This window comes from Siphateles boraxobius, unplaced genomic scaffold (assembly GCF_051911475.1).
Source record: "Siphateles boraxobius isolate OS27281-9 unplaced genomic scaffold, OSU_SipBor_1 53, whole genome shotgun sequence".
In the NCBI taxonomy this organism is placed as follows: Eukaryota; Metazoa; Chordata; class Actinopteri; order Cypriniformes; family Leuciscidae; genus Siphateles; species Siphateles boraxobius.
This window is the reverse complement of record NW_027509175.1, coordinates 6,068,862-6,085,292: the sequence shown is the minus strand read 5'-3', so window position 1 is coordinate 6,085,292 and position 16,431 is coordinate 6,068,862. Positions and strand designations below refer to the sequence as shown.

Genomic DNA, 16,431 nt, shown 5'->3' with positions numbered 1-16,431 from the left:
AAAATACGATAAAACAGTAATATTGTGAAATATCATTACAATTTAAAATAGCTGATTTCTATTTTATTATATTTTTAAGTGTACTTTATTACTGTGGTACAAAGCTGAATTTTCAGCATCATTACACTCCAGTCTTCAGGGTCACGTGACATGATCCTGCAGAAATCATTTTATGATTCGCTGCTCAAGAAACATTTCTTATTACTGTCAAAAGTAATAATTACCAGGATACATTTTTGTCAGGATTCTTTGATTAAAAGAAAATGCTAAATGGAACAGCATGTATTAAAACAATTTTTTTGTAACATTAACAATGTCTTCAACTTTGATTATTTTATTCAGCAAGAATGCATTAAATTAATTTATTTCGAAAAAAATCCAAAACACTGTAATATATATATATATATATATATATATATCAAAAGTTCAGTCTCTCAATTTGCCTAATATCTGTTCATAAAATCAAATATACATCATAATAACTACACATTTCCTCTTAAAATATTGAAATATCCCAAGGTCCATTAAATGCTGTTTTTAGTATTGAAACACAACCAGTAGATTTGTGTGACTGTTTTATTGTAGTGCCATACACATCAATTCTTGAGACAGACATATCACATTTAATCTTTTTTCAAAACATTAGAGCCATTCATACAATTCATACGATTTTATTTCTTGTTTAACTGCAAGCCAAGCAAACAGAATATGTTATTATTGCTGAGAATGTTGTAGGTCACAGACAAAAATTCCCCCATGGCTCCAACCAGAGAAATTACAGTCCATTCAAAACACATAGAGTGTTCCTGTGAAACTGAGTTTCAATCATAAATCTGACGTAAAGCGCTATGATAATGTGAAAACGCATCTCGACAACACTGTTAAACTGATTTGAGGCATTACATGTTCCAGACTGATGATACTACAGTGCAAGTGTGACAAGATTCACCAGAATGAACTAAATGGCATAGTGACAAATGTATAAAGGTTGTTGTCTTTTAGCTTACAGCGTGGGAAAATGTTATTGCCGCCTTTATCTGATTGCAATCTCAAAACAAGATGTCAGTGAGCACACAAACACTATGGACACACACATGCAAGACTAGAATGTCTTCAACAAAGTTAACGATACTTTTTCCTCATATCGAACGCTAAATGAACACGGACAGGTGGAACAGACACTCGAACAATTCATGCATATATATTGCTTTTTACGTATTGGATAATAAATAACTGCCAAAGAGATGATGTGATTTCAGGTTTCCGCGTAAAGATCAAATATGGCTTATATTCTGATAATTAACCCCTCTCGCTTGATTGATCGGTCACTAATATCTAAAGATCCTCACGAATCGAAATGTGTGAAAGGTAAATGGTGTTTTGCTCTAGCGTGCTCTCTCCGAAGTCAGTACACGTTAAAATAATATCTAAAGCTTGGTGTGCTCAAGATTATTCAGGGTATTACTTCTTGAGCATGTCCTGCAGCGGACCCGGTAGATACTTCATCATCGTGTCCATGATGTTTTCCTCCTCGTCGTCGTCTCCGCAGCCGGACGGTACTGCTTTCTTTGGACGGGTCAGACTGCCTTCGCTCGCCTGCTCCATGGCCGCCTGCGCCTCTGCTTCGGCCACTTCACGCTTTTTAATGCCGTACTGATACACAACCATAGAGCATGACATTAAATGTTAAAAATTCAAAATATTAGAATAAGAAATAACATTCCCTCGGCCATAAAAGGGCTTACAGCTACAGAAACTCTCATTTCAATCATGCACTTTACGTTAATGTGGCCAAACGTTTGAATGGTTAATGTGATATGGTACTAAACGATTATCATACTCAAAATATCATGGTATTTACATGGTACGTCATTATGGTATTACCATGGTAAAACTTACAAATATAAGTTTAGCAAGATATTGCCAAACAAAACTAACTGGAAGTCGTGTGCATTTATTTTATTTAAATTATTTTAAAGCGGTATTTTAAGCACTTTTTTTGATGTTCATTAAAGGGATAGTCCACCTAAACATTAATATTGTCATAATTTACTTAATCTCAAGTTGTTCCAAACCTGTATGAATTTTTGTCTTTTGTGGAACATAACGGAAGATATTTTGAAGAATGTTGGTGACCAAACAGTTTTGGTTCCCATTGACTTACATTGAATTTTCTTGTCCATTTAAGCCCCGTTTACACCTGGTATTAAGATTTGGTCCATCGCCCAACTGTGGGCGACACTGAATGCAGGGGTAAACTGGGTGTAAAATGTTTTGAATTTGTGAAAATGATCTGTTCTCTCACCATTCCTGCACGCACTTAGTGTTCGGCGTGGTCTTGCGGCTGTCAGAGCAGAAATGAAAGCTGCTGCTCTCCTTATGCTTTTTCCATCATTTCATTGTTCACATGTAAATTACTTAAGCTTATTTTGTCCATTAGATCGAAAGATCTGAAGAAAAAAAACATACATAGACCCTTCCCTCAAAGAAATCAGGACAGAAGTGGTTGAAAGCGGACAAAAAAGACGGATTAAAACATCCCATTGACCAAAACGCATCTTAATCCCAAGTGTAAACAGTCTGCTGATGTCAGTGGGAACTGAAACGGTTTGGTTACCAACATTCTTTAAAATATATTTTGATGTTCCACAGAAGAAAGAAGGATATACAGGTTTGGAACAGCATGACTGTGAGTAAATGATGATTTTTGGGTGAACTGTCCCTTTAATAAGATAAAAAATGTTGACTTCAGAAGGTTTGGCAGAGACATTAAGGTTGGCTAATGATTATCTTCCAAGAAGCAAATGAAACTAGATGGCATTTGATAATGATGGCTTTACGTAAGATGCATCTAACCTTGTCTCTGATGCCCTGTCTTATGACTTCCCGCTCAGCTTCCATCTTGGTGTGTTTGGCCTTCCTCTCTTCCTCCTCCTGTCTGAGAGCTTCCTGTCTCTCCTCTTCCTTCTCTTTTTCTGCTTCAGGGTCTTTGTCCCCCTCATCTCCTCCCAGCATTTTACCAACATCAGGGGGGCCTCCTGCAAACAAATAAGAGATGAGTTATGTTACAAATTAAAATGTATGTTTTTTTAAAAAACCTATAATTTAGGACTGCCAGTAGAACTACCATTCATTAGTTTTTTAAAAGACACTCTAGTCTTCTGTGTGACATGATTCTTCAGAAATCATTGTTGTATGCTGACTTGATGCTCAAAAAACATATCTAGTATTATCGATGATGAAAACAGTTGTGCAGCTTGTATAATTTTGTAGAAACCATAATACTTTTTTTTTCAGGATTCGTTGATGAATAGAAAGTTCAAAAGAAAAGAACTCATTTGAAATAGATGAACATTATAAATATCTTTACTGTCATTTTTGTATCGGATTAATGCATCCTTGCTGAATAAAATAAATTTCTTTCCAAGACAAACATATAAAAAAAATCTCGCCGAGCCAAAAACTTTTGAATGGTGGTAGTTCTGAAATTACATTGGTTTGCTATAAACTGAAAAACACCATCCCACTTTATCTAGAGAAAAAAAAAATGATGACGAAGCCAAAAAAGCCCAACCAACTCAGCAAAAAGTGACCGTATAAATAATACATTCACCAGAGCTGGTCTAACCTGGAGGCACACATACACATTCTACAGCATCAGAGAAAAATATCAGATGAAGGATCTATCCCACCACTGAATGAAGTACTGTCTGTGGAATTAAACAGTAACACTGTAGAGCATCCTAGCAGGAACAGGAATAATTTATGGACTGGTCACAGTACCACTGCCTCTGTCCCGGGGAGGCCTTGACACACTTCCAAAAATATACTGAGGGAATGTCACCTTGCCTCTATAGTACTACTCCGAGAACATTAGTTTCAGATCTCCCAAGACTTCTTCAGCAAAGTCTGAAATGTGAAACGAGGATATACGCGACAATGATCTGGCTTTGTGTGATGTGAAGAAGAGGGAGAGTGCTATGTATCAACTCTCTCTCTCTCTCTCTCTCTCTCTCTCTCTCTCTCTCACACACACACGCAGATCAATTTTTGTGGTCTGGCTCTCACCACCCACTGAAACACAAACTGTGCATCATCAGAACATTACACGACAAGGCGAAGAATGTTCTAACTAGTGCAAAATCAACGGAGAAGGAGAGTAAACGCATAAAGAACGAGATGTCCAAACACAAAACGGTTAAGAAAATAAAATTGACCGAAAAATATTGTAACACCATAAGTGGCTTGATTGCCTGAAAACTTTCCAAGTATCTTTTATCTTATTAGGTTACCCAAATACAGTATTTTTTATTATTACTTTGAGATTAAATATCAATTGGTTGGACCAACTTCTGAAGACATTGATTAGGTGTAGATTATAATTTAAAATGTGTTATTGCAGATGTCACAAGCAATATATGCCACTGATAATAACCTTCATTTTTGAGACGATGAACTTACTGATATTTGATATTCTGCTGATTGACCTTCTGCCTATAGGTGGCCCTATTTTTTTGGTGGGGGAAGGGGATATTTGTGTATGTTTTTCAGTGTATATGCATATGCTCTCTGTACCTCTGTGTCTATGCGCTCTTGAGAGCCTGTTTATTTTTCAGTGTATTGCATGTCTGTGGAAGTCATGTTCTTGACTCCTGTGCAGTCTGGTTCACTTTACAGTGACAACATATGGTGTTGCATGTGCTTTTTTCTGCATTTGTTCCTCTCGACAGATGGCATCGAAATGGTTCTCCTTCTGAAACGTTGAAACAAAGCTGGTATTTTCACACAAGTCTGTGATTGAAGACTCACTGTCCCTAACATACTGCTCTGAGACTGAAATATTTAGTCTTGTGAACAGTGAGGGCAGCTGGTGCTCTTCACACTGTCCTCTGCTGCTGTCAGCTGCTCTGTGGCATCGCTCCAGCGGTGACATCAGCTCTTCTACTGTAAACACACTCCAGCTCGCGTCTGAAAGCGCTGAAGCAAATATTTGAACTGCATGGCCATTTGGGCATCCACATCACAGGACCACACCACATCACTCCACACAAACAAGCTTTCACATTAAGCATATTGAAGGAGAGAAATGGTCCGTTATTATATGAACCAGAGCCTTGCCTCTATATTCATGCACCATTATATTTATATGGCACTTTATGGTATGAATCCTATGGCACATTCCAGAAATACACGGTAGGGTAGAGACCTTGATTGATATTTTTTAAGTCATCATCATGAAACGGAAGTTGCGATTGTCTTTTCTTCCATATTGGGACGTATTTCCGAATGAAACGACTTCACGAACAAGAAAAAATGTTGGCGGGACTTAATTTTTTTGTCCACTGGGAATCGATTGGATGGTTGTGGTTTGCTATAGCTGTGATTTCATGTGAGTGACAGGCTGTCCCGCCCTCACGCCAGTAGCACGTCATCAGAGAAGAGATGTTTCAAAAGGGAGGGGAAGTTATTTTTAATAAAATAAATGACTATAGGACACATGAATTAAAAATAATAATAATGATGTGCACAAAAAAAAGTAGAATAAGGCAATATTTTATATAAATAATTTTGATTTCAGGGTGACTTTAATAAACTATTATATTGCATAAAATTGCCTAACACGATAGCTATAAGCACATAATTTGAAAAATTTATTTAAATTAAATTCAAATCAAAAATAAAATTTTATTGAACAAAAACATATTTAGCTGTGTCTAACCCTGTTCCCACATGATTTTTTCCCAATTTCAAAACGTGTAACATTACTTAAAATTGGTGACACCCAGGAAGTGACATCATTCGGACCCTTATTATGTTATGATGTGAAACCAAGTGGTAACACTTTACAATAAGGTTTGTTAGTTAACCTTAGTGCATTAATAATGAACTGCATGTACACAGCATTTATTAATCTTTGTTAATGTTGATTTCAACGTTTACTAATACTTTATTTGTAAATGCATTTTAAACTAACATGAACTAACCATGAACAGCTGTATTTTTATTAACTAACATTAACATAGATGAACAAATGCAGTAAGAAATGTATTGCTCATGGTTAGTTCATGTTAGTTAATACATTAACTAATGAACCTTATTGTAAAGTGTTACCAAACAAGAGAGCACAAACTTACTGCATTTGTTATGCTTAAAGAGTTAGCTCACCCAAAAATGAAAATTTTATGATTAATTACTCACCCTCATTTCGTCCCAAACCTGTAATCTTTCGTTCATCTTTGGGAACACAAATGAAGATCTTTTTGATGAAATTTGAGAGCTTTCTGCCCCTCCATTGACAGCTACGCAACTACCACTTTGATGCTTCAAAATGTTCATAAAAAGATCGTAAAACTAATCCAATTTTTCTGAAGAGACTGGATCGTTCTATATGATGAACAGATTTGATTTAGGGTTGTATTCACAAATAAACCTCTTGCTGAAGCTGAAACCTGTTGTGTAACACAAGAATGAACCTCATTGGTTCTTGCAAAAGTTCAAACCTGATGCGTAACACGAGAATGAACCTCATTGGTTCTTGCAGAAGCTCAAACGTGCTGCATAACACAAGAATGAACCCCATTGGTTCTTGCTGAAGCTCAAACTTGCTGCGTAACACGAGAATGAAGCTCATTGGTTATGCGAAAGCTCAAACGTGCTGCGTAACACAAGAATGAACCTCATTGGTTCTTGCAGAAGCTCAAACGTGCTGCGTAACACAAGAATGAACCTCATTGGTTCTTGCAGAAGCTCAAACTTGCTGCGTAACACAAGAATGAACCTCATTGGTTCTTGCTGAAGCTGTAGTGTGCTGCGTAACACAATAATTAACCTCATTGGTTCTTGCTGAAGCTCAAACTTGCTGCGTATCATAAGAATGAACCTCATTGGTTCTTGCTGAAGCTCTAGCGTGCAGCGTAACTCGAGAATGAACCTCATTGGTTCTTGCTGAAGCTCTAGCGTGCTGCGTAACACGAGAATGAACCTCATTGGTTCTTGCTGAAGCACTAGCGTGCTGCGTAACACGAGAATGAACCTCATTGGTTCTTGCTGAAGCTCAAACGTGCTGCTTTACACGAGAATGAACCTCTTTGGTTCTTGCTGAAGCTCAAACGTGCTGCTTTACACGAGAATGAACCTCATTGGTTCTTGCTGAAGCTCAAACGTGCTGCTTTACACGAGAATGAACCTCTTTGGTTCTTGCTGAAGCTCAAACGTGCTGCGTTACACGAGAATGAACCTCATTGGTTCTTGCAGAAGCTCAAACGTGCTGCGTAACACAAGAATGAACCTCATTGGTTCTTGCAGAAGCTCATACGTGCAGCGTAACACGAGAATGAACCTCATTGGTTCTTGCTGAAGCTCAAACGTGCAGCGTAACACGAGAATGAACCTCATTGGTTCTTGCAGAAGCTCAAACGTGCTGCGTAACACGAGAATGAACCTCATTGGTTCTTGCTGAAGCTCAAACGTGCAGCGTAACACGAGAATGAACCTCATTGGTTCTTGCAGAAGCTCAAACGTGTGCGTAACACAAGAATGAACCTCATTGGTTCTTGCAGAAGCTCAAACGTGCTGCGTAACACGAGAATGAACCTCATTGGTTCTTGCTGAAGCTCAAACGTGCTGCGTAACACGAGAATGAACTTCATTGGTTCTTGCTGAAGTTTAAACGTGCTGCGTTACACGAGAATGAACCTCATTGGTTCTTGCTGAAGCTCAAACGTGCTGCGTAACACGAGAATGAACCTCATTGGTTCTTGCTGAAGCTCAAACGTGCTGCGTAACACGAGAATGAACTTCATTGGTTCTTGCTGAAGTTTAAACGTGCTGCGTAACACGAGAATGAACCTCATTGGTTCTTGCTGAAGCTCAAACGTGCTGCGTTACACGAGAATGAACCTCATTGGTTCTTGTAAAAGCTCAAACGCGCTGCGTAACACGAGAATGAACTTCATTGGTTCTTGCAGAAGCTCAAACGTGCTGCGTAACACGAGAATGAACTTCATTGGTTCTTGCAGAAGCTCAAACGTGCTGCGTAACACAAGAATGAACCTCATTGGTTCTTGCTGAAGCTCAAACGTGCAGCGTAACACGAGAATGAACCTCATTGTATCTTGCAGAAGCTCAAACGTGCTGCGTAACACGAGAATGAACCTCATTGGTTCTTGCTGAAGCTCAAACGTGCTGCGTAACACGAGAATGAACCTCATTGGTTCTTGCAGAAGCTCAAACGTGCTGCATAACACAAGAATGAACCTCATTGGTTCTTGCTGAAGCTCAAACGTGCTGCATAACACGAGAATGAACCTCATTGGTTCTTGCTGAAGCTCAAACGTGCTGCGTAACACGAGAATGAACCTCATTGGTTCTTGCTGAAGCTCAAACGTGCTGCATAACACGAGAATGAACCTCATTGGTTCTTGCTGAAGCTCAAACGTGCTGCGTAACACAAGAATGAACCTCATTGGTTCTTGCAGAAGCTCAAACGCGCTGCGTAACACGAGAATGAACCTCATTGGTTCTTGCTGAAGCTCAAACGTGCTGCGTAACACGAGAATGAACTTCATTGGTTCTTGCAGAAGCTCAAACGTGCTGCGTAACACGAGAATTAACCTCATTGGTTCTTGCTGAAGCTCAAACGTGCTGCGTAACATGAGAATTAACCTCATTGGTTCTTGCAGAAGCTCAAACGCGCTGCGTAACACGAGAATTAACCTCATTGGTTCTTGCAGAAGCTCAAACGTGCTGCGTAACACGAGAATGAACCTCATTGGTTTTTTGCATGTCAAGCAAACATGCTTGAGCTTACGTTTACCACAACTGATGTATGCGTTGATGAATGTTTATACGTGAATAAAAGCCTAAATTCAATCTGCTGTTCAAAGTGATCGTGACTCTTCAGAAATTTTGGACTAAACCGCTCAATTCATATGAATTTGTTTTAAGATCTCTTTATGAACTTTTTTAAATCACCAAAGTGGTAGGTGCGTAGCTGTCAACGGAGGGAATCGAAAGCTCTCAGATTTCATCAAAAAGATCTTAGTTCCGAAGATATGAGCGCGAGTAATTATTGACATTATTATTGAACTATCCCTTTTACCATTCAACTATTACCAGAAAAAAAAAATCTAATATTTTTTGTGTAATGTAATATTAATCTAATATTTATGTATGAAAAACCCCCATCTGTTTCAAAATTAGCTAGACTAAATTTGTAACCCTGTTAGCCATTCTGCCATTGTTTATTATAATTTAATAAAATTGGTCTAAGTAATTTTGATCTTTAACTAATATAGAAAATAAAATGAAACGGCTCAATATTCAGTTTAACTTCTAATTTTTCTGAAGGTTAAGAACCTCCTTCCACAGACAATTTCTTCGAAATGTAGAAAAAAAAAACTCAGGTCTTCTGTATACCCCATTCATAAAAAGCACCTAATAATGAGGATTACACGCATATGGCATGCTGTACGGGACAGTGTCCACCAAGCAGAGGTATACAGTGTACTGTGTGTCTCTGACACGGTATGAGAAGCCCAACGCCGACTAGTGTTGCTTCAGACATTAACATAACCTTCTCTCTGGTGCGTAAAGCTGAAAAGAGAACGACTTTCAGGGAGCGCGCACGTGACCACTGCTGCAGCACTACAGCACTGATTCAAGTCTTTCATTGCAACTTTAATCTTCTAATGTTGATATACTCTCACCTCCCAAAGCTGCCTTCATCAGGAAATTCATGATGGCTTTTCAAGTGTTCTTGTCCTTGTCCTTGGCACTTCAAAAATGTGAGAGCAGATATCGTTTAACTGCCAGATCTGTAATTAAAATAAACAGTGGTTTACGATAATAAATGAAACGCTTAAAATATTAATATATATATCCTTTATACATAAACATACCAAATTTTACGCGTAGACTTAAACAGCAATAATAATAATAGCAAAATTGACGAGACTGCAGCTCAATAAAGCATGCACAACTTGATCAGAACGTTTTGTCCTTCAGCTCACAAGGTGCAATGTTAAACCGGTTTTGCACATGTATTTTCTTTCATCGCTGGTCTTTGACTAAAAATAATAGAGCAAATGTCACTCACATCTTCCACAGTGACAGATCATCAAATCCCTCCGTGCGACTGATGGTGATAGCGACAATTAGCCTGTCATACTAGCAAACCCATAGTGCTGAGCTAATTCAATTCATTTGCGTCACTGTCTATCACCACCGTGCGTATTTTAGATTTAAAAAAAATATACCTATCAACTTCCGGGGGTCAGAGATACAGAAGGTAACTTTGGACTTATCGACCAATGACTCCCTTAATCCAGTACAGGACAGTAGTCATATGGCCCAAGCTCGTTAGGATCTCTACAAAGTGTTTCGCGTGAGCAGTCGTTTCGACCTCAGTAGTCTTGGTGCATTACCTTACTTGAACCCCCGCCGCAAAGGCTCGGCAGTATCTAGTACACAAGCCGTTTTCAGCACCTCCGTCGCTGGACAGCGCCTGCTCGTGACCGCTCACCTCGAAAAGCCGTAAGAAATGCGCTGTAAATACCTGCAAAGGGTCCGCGGATGGAGCGAGCAATCGTGCCGATTTGGAAGTTGACGTGGGCCAGTTGTGGAGGATGTGTATTATTAACCCACTATGAGCATCCCTGATTCTCCAGGCGTCTCTTTCTGCTCGCCCAGCGCCTGTCAGAGTGTTAGCCACGGGAACTGCAGCAAGACGGTGAAAGCCCTGTGCATCACAAGCAGCCTTTTTCCATCAAAACATCCCTCGTCCCCAGCCGGAGAGAGGAGCAATTAATTGGAGGTGCCGATGTGAAACACGCCTCTGCCAGTGCTTAGCTGATCCTTCCGCTACTGTTGTAAGCTTAGTGTAACAGATGCTGTCAGACCTGGAGAATGAAAGATGGAAGGATCTTCACCCCTCATGACTTGGGCGTCGAAGTCTCTTAAGAGGAAGTGCTGATTCAGAATCTATGGTTCAGACTGGGCTTGACCTTTACAGGTACAACACACCCACATTAACCTTGGATGCACAGTGGCCTCAAAATGCAATGTACTTGGAGACTTCAGTCACATCTTTTTGTATTCAAATTAATACTTCTATTCAGCATGCATTAAACTATTCAAAACAGAGTAAAAATGGGCCTAATTTTACAAAATATTTCAATTTAAAATAAATGCTGCTCTTTTGAACTTTCTATTCATCAGAAAATCAAGGTTCCCACAAAAATATTAAGCAGCAAAACTGTTTTCAACATTGAAAATAATAAGAAATGTTACTTGAGCTGCAAATCAGCATATTAAGATTTCTGAAGGATCATGTGACACTGAAGACTGGAGTAATGATGCTGAAAATTCATCTTTGCCATCACAGGAATAAATTACATTTTAAAATATATTCAAATAGAAAACAGCTATTTAAAATTGTAATTTTCACATGATTACTGTTTTACTGTATTTTAGATGCAGCCTTGGCGAGCAGAAGAAACTTCTTTCAAAAACATCAAAAATCTTGCCGACCCAAACTTTTGAAATCGCTTAAAAATTACACTTTATCAGGAGAACACTTTATGGTTGTCAAACATCTGTTTTTATTCTCATAGGACACCTGTGTGAACTAGACAGTGGACAGTTGGTTTAAAGTAAATTCAAAAATGAAGAAGAAAAGTTCTGAGAAACAATTCATTTAATGTGATGGTTTAGATGCTATTTTGTCATGTCAGCTTTAGGAATTTGCCAATCACTTTAAGTGCTCTGCATTGACAAATTGAATGCATGAGGTCACCCTTCCCATGCTAAAAACGAAAGATAGTTAGAAAGAAAAAGACAGGTATGGATTTTATATTCACACCAGAAGCATGAAGTGGCATTTAGCAGGTTATTTTGATCCAAAGCATTCTGCAGTGCAAGTAATTATAGGGACAAGAACATTGCATTTAAAGGGGTCCTATTATGCCTTTCCACTTTTTCCACTTTTTTTCCCATGGAAAACTGCTTGTGTTGATTACAACACACTGGGCCAGCTAACCAATCATAACACATTTCGAATGGGCTTAATCTAAATCAGCGTTCGAGCCAGACTGGGGAGAGAGGTGCTGTAATAATGTAAAATATGTTAAAAAATGTATGCGTTTTTTGAACAATCAAGCATGAAAACATATTCTTGTACACCCCAAGAACAAATTCAAGAAAATGTTTTACTAAGAGTGACTTTTCAAGATGTGTATGCAAAAAGCTGTCTGACAGCAGAAAGAATCAATATCCAGTAAGACCTTGGGGACACCTTAAAGCCGAAGACACACCACATGACTCTGCATGATTCAAACACACCCTCGCTCAACACTGCAGTGCGCAAAGGTTCTCCCTACAGTCATAACACCGCCCTGTTGCTGTTATTAAAAACTGTGCTGATGCAACTGACCCATGAAAAGGTTTGGTATTCCGGTGTTCTCTCTGCTGAGAGGAGACGGTATGTTTACAAAACTGAAAAGTACAATTCTTTGGTACACTTTTAAAAATGCCATATGTATAGCCCTCTTATTCATTTCCGTTCATTGTAAAGCATTATCTATTGTGAAGGGTCATATTCTGCACAGTCATGCAGAGACGAAGCACAACCAAAACAATGTTCTTCCGCAAAACGCAGTTTTCTTTTTTTAACTGCTAGAGAGCCAAAAATGACACATTAATAACATATTAAATATCTAAAGAACCTTTTGCGCATTTGAAAGGCTCCATGGATGTCAAGGTTTCTTCATGGAGCCGTAAATGCCAATAAAGAACCATTATTTTTAAGAGTGTATATGACATCAAAGTGGACAGGAGTAGAAGCAGTTCAGGAGGACATACTTCACAACAATGTGATTTCGTCTTTTTTTTTCCTTTGTTTAAAAATGAACAACCGTCCAGTTTTCTTCATTTCTTTCATCACACAGATATATGTCTGAGTTTGACAAAGGAGGTATAGCAGGTCATTATATCAAGCAATGAACAGAAACGCCCACTGAGATCATCAGTTGCATTGATCATGAATGTAGATCAATATTAAGGGACTGAGAGCGAGAGAGAAAGCAAGAGAGAGAGAGAGGATGTTTTACGGTCCAACTGCTTCTGCTGAATTTTTATTCTGTGAGCATTTATCACTTCTGGACTGCAGCCAAATGGGAATCACTGATTTATTCGCTCTCAGCGCAGAGAGCTGAGTGGACAAAAAGAGGAGGGAGCGGGGAGAGGAGAGCAAACTGATTATTGAAGAACTGGAAGGATAAGAGAAAGAGAATTATGAGTTTGAAATGTCTTATAAATATCGTGCACAGGTCATATTCATCTCTGCCATCTCCTTTCCACTGTGTAGAGTGTCCCTGAAGAGTTATTCATGCTGGCATTCCCCATTTATACAGGTCAGGACAAATTTAACAGGTTATGACTGTCTGCAACAGAACCCAGAAAAATGGGAAGGGACAGCATGAGAAAAGACATTTCGCAAGACTGGTTTAACTCTAGCTCCAAAATGTGATGAAGAAAAAATAAACCTGTAGGCCTAATTATTCCAAAAGTGAATTTTGGTATCCCTAATAATACACTATACACTTATATAACTACTACTTTCCATCACATACTATTACTTCTCTGCTAGTCATTTTCCCAACAGTGACAAATAATTATTTTTTGTTAGTAACCTGGACTGTCTTAATTGTAAATGTAATCTTACTTGTATTATATTTTTGACAGCAAAGTAGCCATTTTTGATTTCAATAATTCTGGAACTGAATTATTTAACTGGAGGTAACAGCAAAAGTTGGAAATATATACTTAGAAGTGAATAGCTGATCTCTTACACTGAAAAATGTGAAACGACTGTGACATTTATTTAAAGTTTTGTTCATACCATAGAAAAAAAAAAAGAAACATTTAAAAAAAGTATTTTTCGCTCAACATGGAGTGTTGATGTCGATGCATAGTGAAATTATTGTTGTTTTTATTAATTTCTCTGGTGTTTAGTACATAGAATATGAAGCATATTTTAAAAAGACATCACAGTAAATAAAGGACTTTCAAAGTTGTAAGTAAACTAAATTAAACATTGGCTAAAAAAATTTTTTTTGGTTTTATTTTAAGTGAAATTAAAATTTTATGATAAAATTAAGTTGGAAAAAAAGAAGAAAAAAATATTATATTGAGCTACATTAAGTAAAATTTTGGCTTATGTCAAAATAAATATTTTAAGGTAGGCTATATGGTCTTTATAATAGGCGAAATCTTTTTTATGAATATTTTTGTCTTGAAGAGAATACATATGTTTGATTATTATTAAAAGTTTAAGGTCTGAACCAAACCATAAATATGTAACTTGCAAAATGCAAATGCAAAAAATGCATGTATCTGCAACAAATTAAAATTGATTCAAAAAAAGAAAGTTGGCTCTTTTTTCAGTGTAGATCGTCATAATTCAAAGATAAAATTGAGCAATTTGTTACCAGTGACAGCAGAATAGTTATTTGTCACATTTTAGATAATGACAAGTATGAAAATTAAGTAATAGCCCACTTCTCAGATAATGTGAATAAAAAAAAATACTAGTCACAATTAAAGTAGCCTAAAAAAGCACCATGTAAAAAAATTATAGTAGGCTAAGTTTAAAGAAACACATTAAAACAGCTTGCCATAGGTACCTGTCATTGCATGGTTATCCAGTGACAGATAACCTCATTAAAGTCTGTGGACTGTGGTTGGTGCTTGTTTTTGCTTTGAAAGTGCCCTTCCCCTCTCTCACGTTTCACTGCGACACGCTGGGTCAAGAATGCTCTGTTACACTCCCACCCCTCCCCCATCCTCTCCCAGCCACTCGGGTTTTTACAAAGCGCAGTTTGAGGAAAGAGTCGCTTTTGATTATGCAACCTGGTCCACTTTTACGCACATCATGTCAATGCCACTGCAATGCAGCACCGAACAAGCGCGCGTCCACCCGCACTGCTGCTGCTCTTCTGCAGTCGCGCGACTGGCACGCGATCATCTCGCGCTATTGAGTAGGCGTGTATTGAATAGAATATTGATGGGCGTGAGAGTGAGCCTATAATCATTGCGCCAATTCCCCGCAACCTTTACCTTTCTCTGGTGAGAAAAGGTGCAGAGCAGCTGTATTAAGCTATACGGTCACTGTGGTTTTGACAAGTAAGACATGCTCAATATATTTTGTTTATCCTGGAACAACATTCCTGTTCAAAAATGTAGTCCTAACCCTACCCCTAAACCTACCCATAAGTTATCCCTTAAATAAGAGGAAAATTAGAGGTGAATAAAACTGATAGAAGCACCTAAACCTTGTTTTAAGCCTCAACATGACATAAACTGTAAACTTGTCCCTCAAATCTGATTGGTTGATTGCAATGTTGTTCCACAAAGATGTTAATCCAGAAACATGTTGTACTTGGTGAAATCACCTTCACCATTAAGCTGCATGTCCTAGTAGTCTGTACTGACTATAAAATAGTTAATGTGTGTGATATGTTTGTCTATGTTTGAGGAAGAGAGACACACATAAGAAATCATTTCATTGAAACCAACCCCTAAAAATAATAACCCATCTGCGGAATAAACAGCAACCCGACACATTTCCAGGTCTCATTCCATTTCCATGGAATGAGAGACTACATTAAATTCCCTTTAACATTTTGTTTGAGCAGAAATGTGTGTCGGCAGTGTGTACACAGCCACCCTATAATGGTAAAAATCCACTCCCTCCTCTTTTTTTGAATCCCCATAAATCATAAGCGGTGTCTCAGAACAAGCCCTTTGCAGATTGTAGCTTTTGTGACGTCACATCTTCTTAAGCCCCACCCACAACTGATGACGGACTCTGCCTTATTAGCATAGACCTGCCCCAAGGAGGATAGAAGAACAAGAGGCGAAACTCTGATGCTTTTTTGGTAACAGCCACTAGGTGGCGCTTCGGTAGCGCGGCCGCCATTTTGGGGTGAAAATTCCTACTGGATCACTGGACAACAGCACAGATAACGGTTGCTTTATTGAGTATTTACATTTTATGCAACTTTACACATTTACTACTATTATTAGTTACCAACTCCACTAGGGCTGACATATATTTTGTACGTTTTACCCATAGACTGTAAAAAAATACCCATACAAAAATGTAGGTAATATATGACCATGTACTTATATTTTAAATAGCATGACATATATCTATAAATATATTTGACTTATCTGAGAACACAATATATGCCTGCAACATATGTAATGAACATTTATGTCCAAACATGTGAAGAAAATATTTGAGTTCATCCATATGATACTATATATCTGCATATATTACAGTATAGTATTGGTTTCTTGCATATATAGACAACATTAAGTATAAATATGTGACATACATATTTGTTTCCCACATATTTAATAAATGTATGT

General features: G+C 38.0%; 2 protein-coding genes across 5 annotated transcripts in view; one reads left to right on the top strand and one right to left on the bottom strand.

Moving 5' to 3' along the window:
• Positions 1-562: 562 nt before the first annotated feature.
• cplx2a (complexin 2a) lies at positions 563-10,957 on the bottom strand. Of its 4 annotated transcripts, none has more exons than XM_077205152.1 (4): positions 10,556-10,957; positions 9,708-9,815; positions 2,857-3,038; positions 563-1,653 (listed from the first exon to the last, which is right to left on the bottom strand). In XM_077205152.1, the coding sequence occupies exons 2-4, from the start codon at positions 9,736-9,738 to the stop codon at positions 1,462-1,464; spliced, it is 405 nt and encodes a 134-aa protein (XP_077061267.1). In that variant the 5' UTR covers positions 9,739-9,815; positions 10,556-10,957; the 3' UTR covers positions 563-1,461. The 4 variants fall into 4 exon arrangements, with proteins under 4 accessions (XP_077061267.1, XP_077061269.1, XP_077061268.1 ...); XM_077205154.1 differs by having other exon boundaries at positions 10,425-10,947; XM_077205153.1 differs by lacking the exon at positions 10,556-10,957 and adding an exon at positions 10,097-10,419.
• Positions 10,330-16,431, top strand: part of gne (glucosamine (UDP-N-acetyl)-2-epimerase/N-acetylmannosamine kinase) — a 33,894-nt gene continuing 27,792 nt past the window's right edge. The window contains exon 1 of the mRNA XM_077205150.1: positions 10,330-11,011. The gene's annotated coding sequence lies outside the window, so the exon portion shown is untranslated. The remainder of the gene's footprint in view (positions 11,012-16,431) is intronic.